The following is a 17,559-nucleotide window of genomic DNA, read 5'->3' as shown; positions in this document are numbered from 1 at the left end:
GTGGGCCTTGTTTTTTGGACGCTTCAATTTTTCCCTGACGTTCCGACCTGGGTCGAAGAATGGCAAAGCGGACGCCTTGTCCCGGATGTTCTCCAAGACGGATGAGAGTGGGGCCAAGACTGAGACGATTCTTCCCCAGAACCTTGTCGTGGGAGCCGTTACATGGATGATTGAGGAGGATGTGATGGCGGCCCTTCGGACGCAGCCCGGCCCCGGTAATGGTCCACCCGGTCGGTTGTTCGTGCCTGAGTCGGTCCGTTCTGCTGTTCTGCAGTGGTCCCACGCCAGCAAGATAGCTTGTCACCCTGGCGTTGCTCGGACTATGGCGCTACTGTGCAGACGATTTTGGTGGCCTGCCATGGGAGAAGATACCCGGAGGTTTGTTGCTGCATGTCCTGTTTGTGCTCAGAACAAGGGTACCAATCGGCCCAGCTCTGGGCTGCTTCACCCCCTACCTATTCCTCGACGACCTTGGTCGCATCTGGCCCTGGATTTTGTCACGGGATTGCCCCCTTCTGTTGGGAACACGGTCATTCTGACCATTGTGGACAGATTCAGCAAGTTTGCTCATTTTGTTCCTCTCTCCAAGCTTCCATCTGCCACGGAGACGTCCGAGATCCTTGTTAGGGAGGTTTTCAGGGTCCACGGATTGCCCAGTGACATTGTTTCTGACCGTGGTCCTCAGTTTACCTCTGCTGTCTGGAAATCCTTCTGTTTGGCCATTGGAGCTACAGTCAGTCTCACTTCTGGATTTCACCCACAATCTAATGGTCAGGCGGAGAGAGCCAACCAGAAGATGGAGTCCACGCTGCGTTGTCTTGTCTCCTCTGATCCCACCTCTTGGTCATCTCAATTACCCTGGGTCGAGTATGCCCATAATACTCTTCCTTCATCTGCAACTGGGATGTCTCCCTTCCAGTGCCTGTATGGTTACCAACCTCCCTTGTTTCCTTCTCAAGAGAGGGATCTCTCGGTTCCCTCTGTCCAGGCCCACATTCGTCGTTGCCACCGGACCTGGCATCGGGCCAGGAAGGCTCTCCTTAGAGTTTCGGACTGGTATCAGATCCAGGCGAATCGTCGCCGTATTCCTGCTCCCGCTTATACCGTCGGAGATAAGGTTTGGTTGGCTACACGGGATCTTCCTCTACGGACTGAGTCGAAGAAACTGTCACCAAAGTTCATTGGTCCATTTGTGGTGGAGAGGATCATTAACCCTGTTGTGGTCCGACTCAAATTGCCGGCAACGCTTAGAGTACACCCCACCTTTCATGTCTCCTGCCTCAAGCCGGTTCTCCTCAGTCCTCTGTTGCCTCCTCCTCCTCGTCCTCCTCCTCCTCGGATGATCGGAGGTGGGCCTGTCTACACGGTGCGCCGCATCATGGACTCCAGACGGCGGGGTCGAGGGTTCCAGTATCTCGTGGATTGGGAAGGATATGGTCCAGAGGAGAGGAGTTGGATTCCTCGGCGTCAGATTCTTGATGACGACCTGCTTCGTGACTTTTACCGCCTCCACCCTGGCGCTCCGGGTAGTCCGCCCGGTGGCGTTCGTCGGAGGGGGGGTACTGTCACGAATCCCGTTTCCTGAGTCTGTTTTTGCCTGTGTTCGTTCCTGGAGTGTTGTTTTCGGCGTCCTGGAACGCACCCTGTCTGGTTGCCGGGCAATGTAGCCAGTTGGGATCTCTGAGTACCCGCACCTGTATCCCATCAGCTATCTGCACACCTGGTCCTGATCATCACCTCTTCACTTCATAAGCTCGGACCTGACATCCATTCCCTGCCGGATCGTTAGCCATGACCATCATTTCCCCGGAACCCATCACCCATCCCTGTCTGCTCGTCGCTAGTGTTTTTTTCTATCCTTTGGATCTGCTCATCCACTCCCATCAACCCACCTCCGCTGCCCGCTCCGCCACCCGGAACTATCTACCTCCACGTTCTCATCATTTAAATAAATTCTCACCATCTTCATACTCACCTTGTCCTGGTCTGCTTCTGGGTCCGATTTTTGTAAAGCGTGACACTTGCCCTGGTTAAAAGCAGTGGTTCGCGCTTTCAGTTTCACGCGAATGCTGCCATCAATCCACGGTTTCTGGTTTGGGAATGTTTTAATCGTTGCTGTGGGTACGACATCGTCAATGCACTTTCTAATGAAACCATAGGGCTACTATGGTGTTACCATAGGGCTACTACAGTGTTACCATGGTGCTACTATAGTGTTACCATAGGGCTACTATAGTGTTACCATAGGGCTACTATAGTGTTACCATAGGGCTACTATAGTGTTACCATAGGGCTACTATAGTGTTACCATAGGGCTACTATAGTGTTACCATAGGGCTACTACAGTGTTACCATGGTGCTACTATAGTGTTACCATAGGGCTACTATAGTGTTACCATAGGGCTACTATAGTGTTACCATAGGGCTACTATAGTGCTACCATAGTGTTACTATAGTGCTACCATAGTGTTACTATAGTGTTACCATAGGGCTACTATAGTGTTACCATAGGGCTACTATAGTGTTACCCTAGGGCTACTATAGTGCTACCATAGTGCTACCATAGTGTTACTATAGTGCTACCACAGAGTTACCTATTGTGCTACTATAGTGTTACCATAGTGTTACTATAGTGTTACCATAGTGTTACCATAGTGTTACTATAGTGCTACCATAGTGTTACCATAGTGTTAATATAGTGCTGCCATAGTGTTACCGTAGTGCTACTATAGTGTTGCCATAGTGTTACCATAGTGCTACTTACCATAGTGTTACCATAGTGCTACTATAGTGTTGCCATAGTTTTACCATTTTGCTACTTACCATAGTGTTACCATAGTGTTAATATAGTGCTGCCATAGTGTTACCATAGTGTTACTATAGTGTTACTATAGTGCTACCATAGTGTTACCATAGTGCTAACATGGTTTTACCATAGTGCTACCATAGTGCTAATATCTTGTTACCATAGTGTTACTATAATGTTACTATAGTGCTACCATAGTGTTACCATAGTGTTACTATAGTGCTACCATAGTGTTACCGTAGTGCTACTATAGTGTTGCCATAGTGTTACCATAGTGCTACTTACCATAGTGTTACCATAGTGCTACTATATTGTTACCATAGTGTTACTATAGTGTTACTATAGTGCTACCATAGTGTTACCATAGTGCTAACATGGTTTTACCATAGTGCTACCATAGTGCTAATATCTTGTTACCATAGTGTTACTATAATGTTACTATAGTGCTACCATAGTGTTACCTATTATGCTACTATAGTGCTACCATAGTGCTACTATAGTGTTACCATAGTGCTAACATGGTTTTACCATTGTGCTAGTTACCATAGTGTTACCATAATGCTACTATTTTTAAAATTAAATTTTCACCTTTATTTCACCAGGTAGGCCAGTTATGAACAAGTTCTCATTCACAACTGCGACCTGGCCAAGATAAAGCAAAGCAGTGCGACAAAAACAACAACACAGAGTTACACATGGGATAAACAAACGTACAGTCAATAACACAATAGAAAAATCTATATACAGTGTGTGCAAATGTAGTAAGATTAGGGAGATGAGGCAATAAATTGGCCATAGTGGCAAAATAATTACAATTTAGCATTAACACTGGAGTGATATATGTGCAGATGATGTGCAAGTAGAGGTACTGGGGTGCAAAAGAGCAATAAAATAATAATTAAAATAATTAAAAAAGAACAATATGTGGATGAGGTAGTTGGGTGGGCTATTTACAGATGGGCTGTGTACAGGTGCAGTATAGTGTTACCATAGTGCTAACATAGTTGCTACTATACTTCTCCCTTGTCAGAAGGTGAGTGTAGCTGGTGCATGAGGTCAGGCGCAGGAGAGCAAAATGAGTGAGCAACGTACTTTACTCAAAAATGAAGGCACAAGGTAACAATACACTTGACGCAAAATACAAACTGTAAAATATTATGCACGGGTGAAAACAGCACCCGTCGCAAAACCAGCCATCATGTACAGAACTGAACGTAGAAACAATCACGCACAAAAACCATAGGGGAAACAGAGGGTTCAATACATGAATATGTAATTGGGGAATGAAAACCAGGTGTGTAGAAAACAAAACAAAAAGACAAAACCAATGGAAAATTAAAGGTGGATCAGCGATGGCTAGAAGACCGGTGACGTCGACTGCCGAAAGCCGCCCGAACAAGGAGAGGGACCGACTTCGGAGAAAGTCGTGACAACCCTAGTGTTACCATAGTGCTACCTTATTCAGGATCATGTCAATGGCCTGTTCAACCTCACTTTCGTATCGTCTGAGATTCCCAAAGATTGGAAAGCAGCCGCGGTAATCCCCCTCTTCAAAGGGGGAGACACTCTAGACCCAAACTGCTACAGACCTATATCTATCCTACCCTGCCTTTCTAAGTTCTTCGAAAGCCAAGTTAACAAACAGATTACCGACCATTTCGAATCCCACCGTACCTTCTCCGCTATGCAATCGGGTTTCAGAGCTGGTCATGGGTGCACCTCAGCCACGCTCAAGATCCTAAACGATATTATAACCGCCATCGATAATAGACAATACTGTGCAGCCGTCTTCATCAACCTGGCCAAGGCTTTCGACTCTGTCAATCACCACATTCTTATCGGCAGACTCAACAGCCTTGGTTTCTCAAATGATTGCCTCACCTGGTTCACCAACTACTTCTCTGATAGAGTTCAGTGTGTCAAATCGGAGGGCCTGTTGTCCGGACCTCTGGCACTCTCTATGGGGGTGCCACAGTGTTCAATTCTCGGGCCGACTCTTTTTTCTGTATACATCAATAATGTCGCTCTTGCTGCTGGCGATTCTCTGATCCACTTCTACGCAAGCGACACCATTCTGTATACTTCTGGCCCTTCTTTGGACACTGTGTTAATTAACCTCCAGACGAGCTTCAATACCATACAACTCTCCTTCCATGGCCTCCAACTGCTCTTAAATGCAAGTAAAACTAAATGCATGCTCTTCAACCAATCGCTGCCCGCACCTGCCTGCATCACTCCTCTGGACGGTTCTGACTTAGAATATGTGGACAACTACAAATACCTAGGTGTCTGGTTAGACTGTAAACTCTCCTTCCAGACTCACATTAAACATCTCCAATACAAAATTAAATCTAGAATCGGCTTCCTATTTCGCAACAAAGCATCCTTCACTCATGCTGCTAAACATACCCTCGTAAAACTGACCATCCTACCGATCCTCGACTTCGGCGATGTCATTTACAAAATAGCCTCTAACACTCTACTCAACAAATTGGATGCGGTCTATCACAGTGCCATCCGTTTTGTCACCAAAGCCCCATATACTACCCACCACTGCAATCTCTACGCTCTCGTTGGCTGGCCCTCGCTTCATACTCGTCGCCAAACGCAATGGCTCGAGGTTATCTATAGGTCTTTGCTAGGTAAAGCCCCGCCTTATCTCAGCTCACTGGTCACCATTGCAGCACCCACCCGTAGCATGCGCTCCAGCAGGTATATCTCACTGGTCACCCCCAAAGCCAATTCCTACTTTGGCCGCCTTTCCTTCCAGTTCTCTGCTGCCAATGACTGGAACGAACTGCAAAAATCACTGAAGCTGGAGACACATATCTCCCTCACTAGCTTTAAGCACCAGCTGTCAGAGCAGCTCACAGATCACTGCACCTGTACATAGCCCATCTGTAAATAGCCCATCCAACTACCTCATCCCCATACTGTATTTATTTATCTTGCTTCTTTGCACCCCAGTATCTCTACTTGCACACTCATCTTCTGCACATCTACCATTCCAGTGTTTAATTGCTATATTGTAATTGCTTCGCCACCATGGCCTATTTATTGCCTTACCTCCCTTATTTTACCTCATTTGCACGCAATGTATATAGATTTTCCCCCCTTTTTTTCTACTGTGTTATTGACTGTATGTTTGTTTATTCCATGTGTAACTCTGTGTTGTTGTATGTGTTGAACTGCTTTGCTCTATCTTGGCCAGGTCGCAGTTGTAAATTAGAACTTGTTCTCAGCTAGCCTACCTGGTTAAATAAAGGTGAAAGGTGACACCTTAATCAAAGTACATGAGGTTGGTGGCACCTTAATTAGGGAGGACGGGTTTGTGGTAATGGCTGGAGCGGAATTAGTGGAATGGTATCAAATACATCAAACACATGGTTTGATGCCATTCCAATTGCTCCGTTCCAGCCATTATTGTGAGCCGTCCTCCCCTCAGCAGCCTCCACTGTCATAAAGCCCTTATCACGCCCTCATAAACATGACCTGACGGCTGCCATAACCATTCATATCACTTAATGTTTACCCTTGCGTGGTAGGCAGGCAGTAGTGGAATAATGCCTGGTGTCAGGGCTTTAAACCCTGTGGGTAGAAGAGCTCTTCCTTCTCCATGAGTCCACACTGCCAGACTGATGATGTCAGTGGCCTTGTGTCTGGACAGCTGACTGAGGCTGTAGTAATGCTTGCACTGAAGTAATGCTTGGCGTTGCATTTCTAACCCATGATCTCCTCAACTTCATAGATATGACATGTATTTACAGGTCTTCAGGTTATGAACTGTAGGTCCACTCCAAAGTCAAGATCATCATGCCTTAAATGATGAATCTGATTCCTCAGTTGCTTCATCTCCTGCAGTCATAAATCATAAGAAGTGCATATGCTCTGAGACTGCCACCAGTTGTGAGGGGCCCATGCTATGTTGATCCCTGGATCATCCCTCAATCTATTCTATTCTATTTCTATACTGACTGTTGTCTGTCTGATGCTGGAGTAATCTGCACAGTTGTTCTTATTATCTATGGTATGGAACCTAAGCCTTACTAATATTGTGGTATTGTGTCTGTTCTTGTTCCTTGCAGCTCACCGGTATCACCAGGCCAAAGCCAGCGGGCAGGGTGCCCACAGCAAGTCCTCCAGCGCCCACTCCTCCCGCTCCACCAGCCCAGGCCCACACTGGCGTAATGAGGGCATTGCCCCCTATAAGCCGCCTGACAGACGTTCCCAGGGCCTGGAGCCTCCGTGTGCACCCTCGTCCACCCGGCCTGGCCACTCCCACCACCCCTCCCTCCCCACGGAGCTCGACTCCAACGCAGGACGCACCCCCCTGCTACCACGACCACCACGGGACCGCTCAGAACCTCGACACTTCAACCCTCTCAGGTGAGTTGTGTTGAGCTAATGACACTTCATCATCTTTGTCTGCATCACCAGCACTGATCCACTTTTCACCACCCACCCACCCACCCATCCACACATCCACACACACACAAACACACACACAAACACAGCACACAAAACTAGGAAGCGACAGATTACACAAAGCAGATTTTCCTAATCTAATGTGACATTGCGCTGACACAGTCCTGCCCTACCAGCCATACCACTCTGCCTCCTGGTGGCCAGACTTGCACACACCTTGATTGCTGCTGTCACCTCCCTCCCTCCCCCTCTCCCTCCCTCTCGACCCCTCTTCTCCCTCCTTTCCTATGGCTCCATTAATTACACTAATGACTGCCTGAATTTAGATTGGATTCAACATCCAACAGTGTTGCAGTTGTTGATGTTTCTGTTCTCTCTTTCCAAGGCCCAGGGCTGATGGATAGAATTAGGGTGCTTGTCGACTGTACTAGAGGAAAAACACATCTCTCCCTTTTTCTGCTGATGTCTTTCACGGAAATGACACGACAGTCAGAGTGTTGGTATTTTATGGCCTATAAAACTTTTCTGGTTAGTAAAGAGAGTGAAATCCTTCAGCTCTCCACATAAGGTCCATTGAGTGTTGTTGGTCTTACATACCTCCCTCATACGTCAGTGTGTGGAGAGGCCATTGATCAAGACGATGAAAGCCTATGGGCTTGTTTAATTTGGCTCACGGCCAATCAGTGGCTGAGTATCGGAGTGAGTGATGGCGTCATGGCCACAGACCCTGGTACAGGTTAACCCCTTCAGGGTCAGCACCTCCAAATGCACCAGACTAGATAATGTTTAATCTGAATGACGACCCCCCCAAGATCCTGTTGCTCCCCCCGGAAGTAGGTCTCAGGTGGGCTAATCTGGAGGGAAAACCCCATGTGCAAAGTCAATATTTGTTTGACTAAGTCATTATTTTAAATGGCAAAGTCAATATTTGATAAAAATGTAAAATCGGGTCACTCATATTTATTGAGCCCTGTTTTATATAATGTGCAATACTAATTTCTTGGTTGTTTGCTATGGTTTCACAGAGCATTATAGAAGTGGTTACATAAAGAATGTCAATAAAGAAAGCGGATAAAGTTCATGTTTAATACAGGATATTGCCAGAGAGCACATGTCTATCATGTTGTTGTTGTGGCCACTGCTACAGAGCTCTACTGATTGTGTTCCTATCTTACTGTAAGTCAATGGTATCCTGTCTCGGATGGTAAATTGTCCTGAGGGGCCCACTGGTGCGTGACAGTGGAGTGGTGTGGTGAGCTCTGGGAGTGCAGGCAGCGCTCTCTGGGGGTGTGTGTGGGGTCAGTAAATCCACAGGGCCTATAATCCTGCCCCCACTTGCTCTCATCTTCCCTGTAATCCCTGAGCCTGATCCAGCCCAGTGTTTCCGAGAAGCACCAAGCCCTACGTGTGTCAGTCATGGTAGGCAGCATGATCCTCATGATCCCTGGAGGTCACACACAGGTCACAGGCCCCATCATGGACTGGAGGTGGATGGTGTTTACTGTAAACCTGTCAGGGCCAGGGGAGTGGGCAGACGCACAGACACTGTGGTGCTCGGATGGAAAATGGGCATGTTGTTTTTCTCAAACTGTTATGAATGTTCAAAAAGTTGTGTTGGACAGGATAATGTGATATTTATTTTATTCCAATGATAAAATGTACTAAGGCCAGAAATAAATCAAAGATAACTATAAATAACTCATTGTCTGTCTTCCTCCCTCTGTGTTCTGCAGGTCTAAGGACTCGTCATTGATGCCAGTGACTCGCCGTCTATCAGGGGACAGCGACTCCTCTACAGCCTCCTCTAAGGGAGGAGGAGGGGCAGGGGGAGGCCGCTTCTCTCTGGGAGGCACCCGTCGCGCCGGAGAGGAGGTGGTCCTGCTGGTCAACAGGAAGGAGGGGAAGCATTTGATCGAAAGGCCTGGAGGAGGAGGAGGTCAGATCCCAGCCCTGTGCCCCCCAATGCCCCGCGCACGCAGCCACTCCCGGGAACGCCCTGCCCCTGCTGCCATCCTCAAACCCAGCCCCCCACAGGGACCCTCTGACGGGCTCAGGACCAGTCGTGGGGACAGAGGCCGCTCTCTGGGGCCCGAAGGCCCCCGCAGGCTCCAGGCCCCGCGTTCCCACAGCCAGGGGAAGATGCCCAGCCGGAGTCGAACCAACGATGCCAGCCCTGGATCTTATCCCCGTCACGGGGCCTCTCAGCCCCCATCCTCTGACAGACGAGAGGAGCTGAGGGCCAAACAACTACCCCCTGCCTCCCCCAGAATCAGTGGAGGTTTCTCCAGGAGACAATCGTCCTCCTGCTCTAATTCGCCTATCAAAGGACTTCAGAGCAGCAGCCCCAGTAAGAAGACTATGGTGGCTCCCAGGCCCCCTGCTCCACGCTCCCCCTTAGTAGGGAAGAGTAGGCTGCTGCCCCCGGTCTCCCAGGCAGGCCGACGCTCTCCACACTCCACTTCCCCCCGCTCCTCTCACTACCATGGGCATGGACCCCGCTCCCCTCGAACCTCCCACGGCCCTCGCTCCAATGGACATGGCCACAGGGGGTTGGCCGGCTCTGAGCGACAGGAACCCGAGGAGGAGGGGCTAGGCTATAAGTTCCAGATGCTGCCCAATCTGGACCCCCAGAAGGAGCAGGACCTGTACCGCAGCTTCGAGGCTGAGTTCCTGGCTAACACAGGGCAGGGCAAAGTGGGGCCCAGCAGACCAAAAGGGGGGGGCAGCTTTCAGCTGCCCGCCTCCTCACATCCACAACAGGGGGTTGGGACCCAAAACCTCCCCACACCTGCCTCTGCTGACCCTAACGTTACTGACTCTGCCTACTCCTCCTCCAACTCCTCCACCTCCTCAATCAACGTGGGGGGGAAGGTAGAAGCTCTGCCTGACCTCCGGGAGTCCAAGAGAACTAACCCACATTCCTGTGGAAGACTAGAGAATACCCTGGCCCCACTGCATGGCCATAGCCCGGGCGGATTATCTAACGGTGGGCACACAGAACCAGTGCGCTGGAGCGGGCGAGGTGGAGGTCTCAGGAAGCTCCCTGCCATCTCCAGTTCCATGGAGGAAGGGGAGCTCCTGTCCTCCTTCCCTAGCCAGAGAGACTCAGAGCTGGGCATAGCTCTCAGCCATACCCCCTCACAACTTCCTTTCAACCCCAGGAGCATGAATGTGGGCCATGCCAGTGGTGCTCCAGCAGAGGTGCTGATGGAGAGCCAGCAGGGTCAGCTGGGCTGGGGCTCAGGGCCTGAGGGAGACGTCCCTCTGGAGGATCAACAACCAAGCTTCCCCTATGACCTGGAGGATGGAGACCCCAACGATGACCTCCCTCCCCCAGAGTCTTGTCCCTCACCCATCCCCCTTCCCCCCTCTGAGGACTGCTCCTTCCAGGAAGACTCCTCCAGTGAAAGCTCCTCCATGTGCTTCAGCCTGAGTGAATCACGCTCAGAGTCCTCTCCTCCACCTCCCCCGCTAGCCAATAGGGATGCTGTTGATGGTGGTGTGGTCCTCCGGCCGAAGAGGGTAGGTAAGAAGGCTGACAGGATGCCCTCGATCTATAAACTCAAGCTGAGGCCCAGGGTCAGGCCCCGTACAGACAACCGGCCAGAGAACAGCCCATCACGTATCCCCACCCCAGTCAGCTACAGAGACCTGCAGGCCATGGGCAACCTCACCCCTCTCCATACCCCTACTCCGCCACAGTCCCCTCAGAGCTCACATTCCAACGGCCACCCAGCCTCACGCAAGGCCCTGCACCAGGCCTTCGGCGACCTAATCCACCCCCAGTCATGCTCCACCGCCATGGGCAGCAGGGACCGCACCTACTCCGTAGAGTCAGGGAGCGGCCTGGACACTGAGGCCTGGATGTAACACACAACTAACTCATCATGATGATGCTGATACAGAACAGTTTGTTGTCAAATTAAAACTGACTACTGTCTAAAAAAGACTGGAGACCGGGCTGCAGACTATTTTTATAGAACATGTCACAGTCGCACACTCACTCTTTTTGTCACTTAGGCCCTTTCCTGTCTATAATGGTCAGGGTTTCACTATCCCATTCTATTATTTGCACTCAAAACCAAATTATTTATTTCCAAAGGAACGATCCAGAATCTAAGGCTATTGTTTAAGTTGAATGGTTTCTTTGTAATTATGGGGATGTTTTGATGAATCATAAAGTGTCTAATACAAGGCAGGCAGCTGTCTTGAATGCCCCATGTTTTGCTGCCATACAGAGAGAAAGAGAGAGAGAGAGAGAACATATGTGCTGTTATATGCATCACTGAGGGGCATGAAGAAGTGCCAGGGCCGAGGAAGAGGAAAGAACCCCAGGCAGGAGCAGTGAATCACAAGCGTCATCAAGTCAACTGGACTGGCTCCCTCTAGTGGACAGTGTATGCCACAGCATCTCTGTCCGCTTTGATCGTTAAAATACTGGTGAGGCGAGCAGCGCTGTAAAATATACTTTCTTGCTCTCATTCTACGTACTGCCACTCACCCTCTGCTAGTTACCCCCCTTCTGTGGACATCTTTACAGATCTAATCTGTTTTGGACTCATATATAAAAACAATACTCTACGATACTTTACTGTACAATGTTCACAAATAACAGTCTTTTGGACTTTATATACACTACATATTCCATATGTGCACTGCTACTCACCTTCCGCCACCAACCCCCTGCATCCTGAGTTGTTCATTGCCATACATGTATGATGTCACTTTCTCACTGCCAATCCATATGGCCATGATTGAGTGATGTCTGTTTTTTGAGCTTTTAGTGTGAAAATATACAAAGCATTTTCTATGTGTTAACTGCAGTCTGGGGTAAGAGTAAGATGATTATGTGTCATTGTCACTGAAACAGCAATGTTGAATACTTCCAATGATCAAGAGTTATCTGAACTTGGAAATCAACACTAAAATATGTATACAAAAGTGGATGAATATGCATAAATGTGTACATGTGTATATACAGTGGCAAGAAAAAGTATGTGAACCCTTTGGAATTACCTGGATTTCTACATAAATTGATCAACAAATTTGATCTGATCTTCCTCTAAGTCACAACAATAGACAAACACAGTGTGCTTAAACTAATAATACACAAATTATAGTATTTTTCTTGTCTATATTGAATACATAATTTAAACATTCACAGTGTAGGTTGGGAAAAGTATGTGAACCCCTAGGGTAATGACTTCTACAAAAGCTAATTGGAGTCAGGACTCCGATAACCAGGAGTCCAATCAATGAGATTGGAGATGTTGGTTAGAGCTGCCCTGCAATATAAAAACACTCACAAAAAGTGAGTTTGCTATTCACATGAAGCGTTGCCTGATGTGAACCATGCCTCGAACAAAAGGGATCTCAGAAGACCTAAGATTAAGAATTGTTGACTTGTATAAAGCTGGAAAGGGTTACAAAAGTATCTCTTAAGCCTTGATGTTCATCAGTCCATGGTAAGATAAATTGTCTATAAAAGGAGAAAGTTCAGCACTGTTGCTACTCTCCCTAGGAGTGGCCGTCCTGCAAAGCTGACTGCAAGAGCACAGCACAGAATGCTCAATGAGGTTAAGAATAATCCTAGAGTGTCAGCTAAAGACTTACAGAAATTTCTGGAACATGCTAACATCTCTGTTGACGAGTCTACGATATGTAAAACACTAAACAAGAACGGTGTTCATGGGAGGACACCACGGAAGAAGCCACTGCTGTCCAAAAAAACCATTGCTGCACATCTGAGGTATGCAAAAGAGCACCTGAATGTTCCAGTAGTTCTGTGGACAGATGAAACTAAAGTTGAGTTGTTTTGAAGGAACACACAACACTGGAGAAACAGCTCACCAGGCCTCGGCCTGGACAGCTTGCTACACTATCATTGACGGAAAAATGAATTCCCATGTTTATCAAGACATTTTGCAGGAGAATGTAAGGCTCTGTCCGCCAATTGAAGCTCAACAGAAGTTGGGTGATGCAACAGGACAACGACCCAAAACACAGAAGTAAATCAACAACAGAATGGCTTCAACAGAAGAAAATACGCCTTCTGGAGTGGCCCTGTCGGAGTCCTGATCTCAAACCGATTGAGATGCTGTGGCATGACCTCGAGAGCAGTTCACACCAGACATCCCAAGAATATTGTGGAACGGAAACAGTTTTGTAAAGAGGAATGGTCCAAAATTCCTCCTGACTGTTGTGTAGGTCTGATCCGCAACTACAGAAAATGTTTGGTTGAGGTTATTACTGCCAAAGGAGGGTCAACTAGTTATTAAATCCAAGCGTTCACATACGTTTTCCACCCTGCACTGTGAATGTTTGCACAGTGTGTTCAATAAAGACATGAAAACGTATAATTGTTTGTGTGTTATTAGTTTAAGCAGACTGTATTTGTCTATTGTTGTGACTTAGATGAAGATCAGATCAAATTTCTTGACCAATTTATGCAGAAATCCAGGTAATTCCAAAGGGTTCACATACTTTTTCTTGCCACTGTACATGTATACTTGCATAAAGATGTGGGTATAGTGTATATAACAAAAATGAATTATGAAATGTGTAAATATTCACTGTATGGGGTTTTATGCTGCCTTAGCTATGCAATATTGCTGTTGGAAATGCCTTGACAATTCCCTTGGCCTTAAAATGTGTGTGTGAGTGTGGTTTGAGAACGTTGGTGCCCAACAACACCCATTCACTCTTGAGTGTGAATTCATTGTCATCACCATCAGTTTTTTTCTCAATGTAGAATTGCCCAAAAACATTCAATAAAAAGCACCATATTATTTGCAATGGATTTGTATGATAGATACGTAGACAAACCACTCTCTCATCAAAGGATATTTAGTGACATCTAGTGGTTGAAAAAATATGTTCTCATTTGAATGAAATTCCTTCACAGTGGAATGACAGGGACTGTGCTGCAGTGGGTTTTCAGTAAATGGATGGCACAAGCCGAGTGGAAAGAGTTTGTTTGTGTGTGTACGTCTTTCAGTAAACTGAATCGAAGTGTACATTCTGTATAGGATTATGTACCAGGTGTCAATGGGAATGTGGGTAGAGTTGAAGAAAAGCAGGGAGGGATGTTGTTGGTCTTGTTTATTTATGAATTGGTCTCGAGTGACGGGTGGGGCTCTAAGTGAAAAACAACACTGTATGTAGAATCTAAAGCCAATGAGAGCCCAAAATAAGTTATAAAAAAATACATGAAAAAATGGTGTTAGAACTGTGGCTCTCGATTATCATAATGGTTTTAGCCAGAGCCAATAGTTTAGTAATGCACAAGGTTCCAGGGACCTAATCCAATCTCTGCAGACAGTTGAGACCATTTCTGAGGAAGTTTTCATGTATTTTTGTCTTTGACTTGGGGATTTTGATTGTTAAAAGATTTGCTTTTAACATGTTTTATCTTGCCAATTAATGTCCACACATCAACCAAATAGAAAATACAGCAGAAGCTGTTATGCTTTTAAAAGATCCAGAATCTGAATTTATTTGCCATATAAAGGGAACACTCCAGCAATGAATATAGCCAATCCAAGAGGGTCAAAGGTTTTGTTGATGACTACACAGGAATGAGCCAACCTACACACAGCCTAGGCTTTTAACTGCTCAAAGATACAGTTCAAACATAGTTAAACCTCCACTGCCATAAAGGCTCTGTTTGCATTATTAGCCAACGTACATTTTCTCTCTTCTCTGACCAATGAGAAGTTGATCAACCTTTTCATTTCATTGCTTTCACGTGTAGCTGTCTTTAAAAAAAAGATGTCTATATGTGTTTTATTTTCAATTAAATTGTTCAATTATGTAATATGTTTAAAATATTAAAACATGCATGAGTTAGCAGGTGACAGGTTTTACCAGTAGTTTTACATGTTTGTGACATTAAGAAAACCATAGGCCAATGATTGAATTTGCCAATTCAACTATGATTGCAAAATTATTATTTGGTAAAAAAATTATCTTAGTGTGCAAAGTTGCATGTCAACTCTTACATTGTGTGCTTGGTTTTTGTTTGTCAAATGCTGCTTTGTAAATTCCAGAACTTTCTCTCTCTCTCTTTTGAGCTCCCTTTTTATCTCTCTGAAATCTATGTCTAAATGGCATAACACAAAGTAATGAAATGAAACTGATCATAACATACATTTTGAATGTTCATTTGAATTTATTTCAGTGTTTAAGCGTTATCTGCTGATGTTATCTTCTATCAAACAATGACTTAATAAATGTACTGAAGAGTGCTTGACATTGTGCAATTTGTCTGTATTAAATAGCAATACTGCAATACCAAGACTTCATTTGTTCCTTGAAAATGAATTGCTGTCAAGTTGTTCTTGTAATAAAATATGTTCCTTTGATTTTGTTTATACATTTTGTATGGTCTTTTATTAACTGCATGTTTTGTTGTTGATTGATTACAACTTTCAGGGTAGTGAAATTGTGGTGAAAAGACCTCTAATTATTCCAGTAGTGACTGAGGTTAGAATCATCTTTTTAAATGAAACTAGAAAGTCTATATAGCCTTCGTGCAAACCACCGTAAAACTCCAGAGAAGATAAAGAGAATGAAGGGAGAAGCGTTTTCATACTTCTTTAGTTTTATACATGTGCCGCATGTGTGTCCCCAGTAAACAAAATTATGTTTAAAATAAGTATCTTCCAGACGTTGAAGTAAGGTTCATTTTAGGTTCCGATTTATCCAGAAAATGATGGAACGCCGTTTGGGTCTTTGCGTGTCAAAAAATATACACGTCAAATAACACTATTTGACGTGTCAAATAAGCTTGTTGACCAATCAGGACCTGAATATGACTGCACGTCACACAATAATTTAACGCGTTCATAATTTTTTACGTAGTTATTACACATGGATTACACTATCACTCGTATTTCATATGTCACAACCTTGTTTAAACATTATCTAGTCTAAATATGGCATGATTCCGCCAACTGCATCACTTTCAAATAGGTACTTTTATTTTGAAGGCAAACCGCAAATTCCACGATTGTGCCTAATCCTTGTTGTGGCTAGCATCACAACACATAACCCGGTCCGTTTCTACTTGTCATTGTTTTCAGTCTGGTTGTATTGGTGCTAGCTAATTTACACCAAAAGTTGCCGTCGAACAAATAATGCTTTATTACCAACGCGGTAATTTAAATACATCGTTCGTGGCCGGTGTTTGCAGAGTTTTTTGTACATCTTTGACAGTGCTGTTGATAGTAGTGGTGACGCTTGGCTTGCTGACGTGTCAAATGATTTGACATGTATCTTTTTGACACACAAAGACCCAAACGGCGTCCCATAGAAAATACATAATTTCCGGATGTTGAAAATGCTTATTTCCTGGACGTTGAAAATATTTTTTTTCTTCCAGAATATGTAAATACATATTTTATTGTCATTGATTCTATGGCCAAATTTCAACTGCACATACATTGTCAATGAAGTAAGCATTATATCAAAATCCTGTTTTTTTTTAAATCCATTTAATATAGGAACGCAATATGGAAATAGGAACCAATTGAAGATTGCTACAGAATATTTACTATCGCTCCCATCTGTCACGTGCACTTATGTTAGCTTTTCCCAAAGCTTTTAAACTGGCAGCGAAGATGTTCAAAGTAGTCCAGCCTATAAAATAAACCAATACCACTTCAACTACAATAACATTCTCCGTAACTGTTACAGAAATGTTCTTGTTATGACTGTGATATGTTGTTGTTTATACAGTGCATTCGGAAAGTATTCAGACCCCTTGACATGTTCCACATTTTGTTACATTACAGCCTTATTTTAAAATTGATGAAGAAAACATTTCATTTAATCAATCTATACACAATACCCCACCCATAATGACAGAGAAAAAACTGTTTAGAAATTCTTGCAAATGTATTACAAATAAAAAACAGAAATACCTTATTTACATATGTATTCAGAGCCTTTGCTATGGGCCTTCGAAATTGAGCTCAGGTGCATCCAATTTCCATTGATCATTCTTGAGATGTTTCTACAACTTGATTGGAGTCCAACTGTGGTAAATTCAATTGATTGGACATGATTTGGAAATGCATACACCTGTCTATATAAGGTCCCACAGTTGACAGTGCATGTCAGAGCAAAAACCAAGAAATGAGGTTGAAGGAATTGTCCATAGAGCTCTGAGACAGGATTGTGTCGAGGCACAGATCTGGGGAAGGGTACCAAAAATGTCTGCAGCATTGAAGGTCTCCAAGAACAGTGGTCTCTATCTTTCTTAAATGGAAGAAGTTTGGAACCACAAAGACTCTTCCAAGAGCTGTCCGCTCGGCCAAACTGAGCAA

General features: G+C 45.3%; 1 protein-coding gene across 1 annotated transcript in view; it reads left to right on the top strand.

The window, feature by feature from the left end:
• LOC120051270 (GAS2-like protein 2A) overlaps window positions 1-11,101 on the top strand; it is a 43,348-nt gene extending 32,247 nt beyond the window's left edge. Inside the window, exons 4-5 of the mRNA XM_038998044.1 lie at window positions 6,892-7,192; window positions 8,965-11,101. Of these exons, the coding sequence (XP_038853972.1) occupies window positions 6,892-7,192; window positions 8,965-11,101 (2,438 nt within the window). The remainder of the gene's footprint in view (window positions 1-6,891; window positions 7,193-8,964) is intronic.
• Window positions 11,102-17,559: the final 6,458 nt, after the last annotated feature.

The sequence above is a fragment of the Salvelinus namaycush genome, chromosome 1 (assembly GCF_016432855.1).
Source record: "Salvelinus namaycush isolate Seneca chromosome 1, SaNama_1.0, whole genome shotgun sequence".
In the NCBI taxonomy this organism is placed as follows: domain Eukaryota; kingdom Metazoa; phylum Chordata; class Actinopteri; order Salmoniformes; family Salmonidae; genus Salvelinus; species Salvelinus namaycush.
This window is presented reverse-complemented; position numbering and strand designations above follow the sequence as displayed.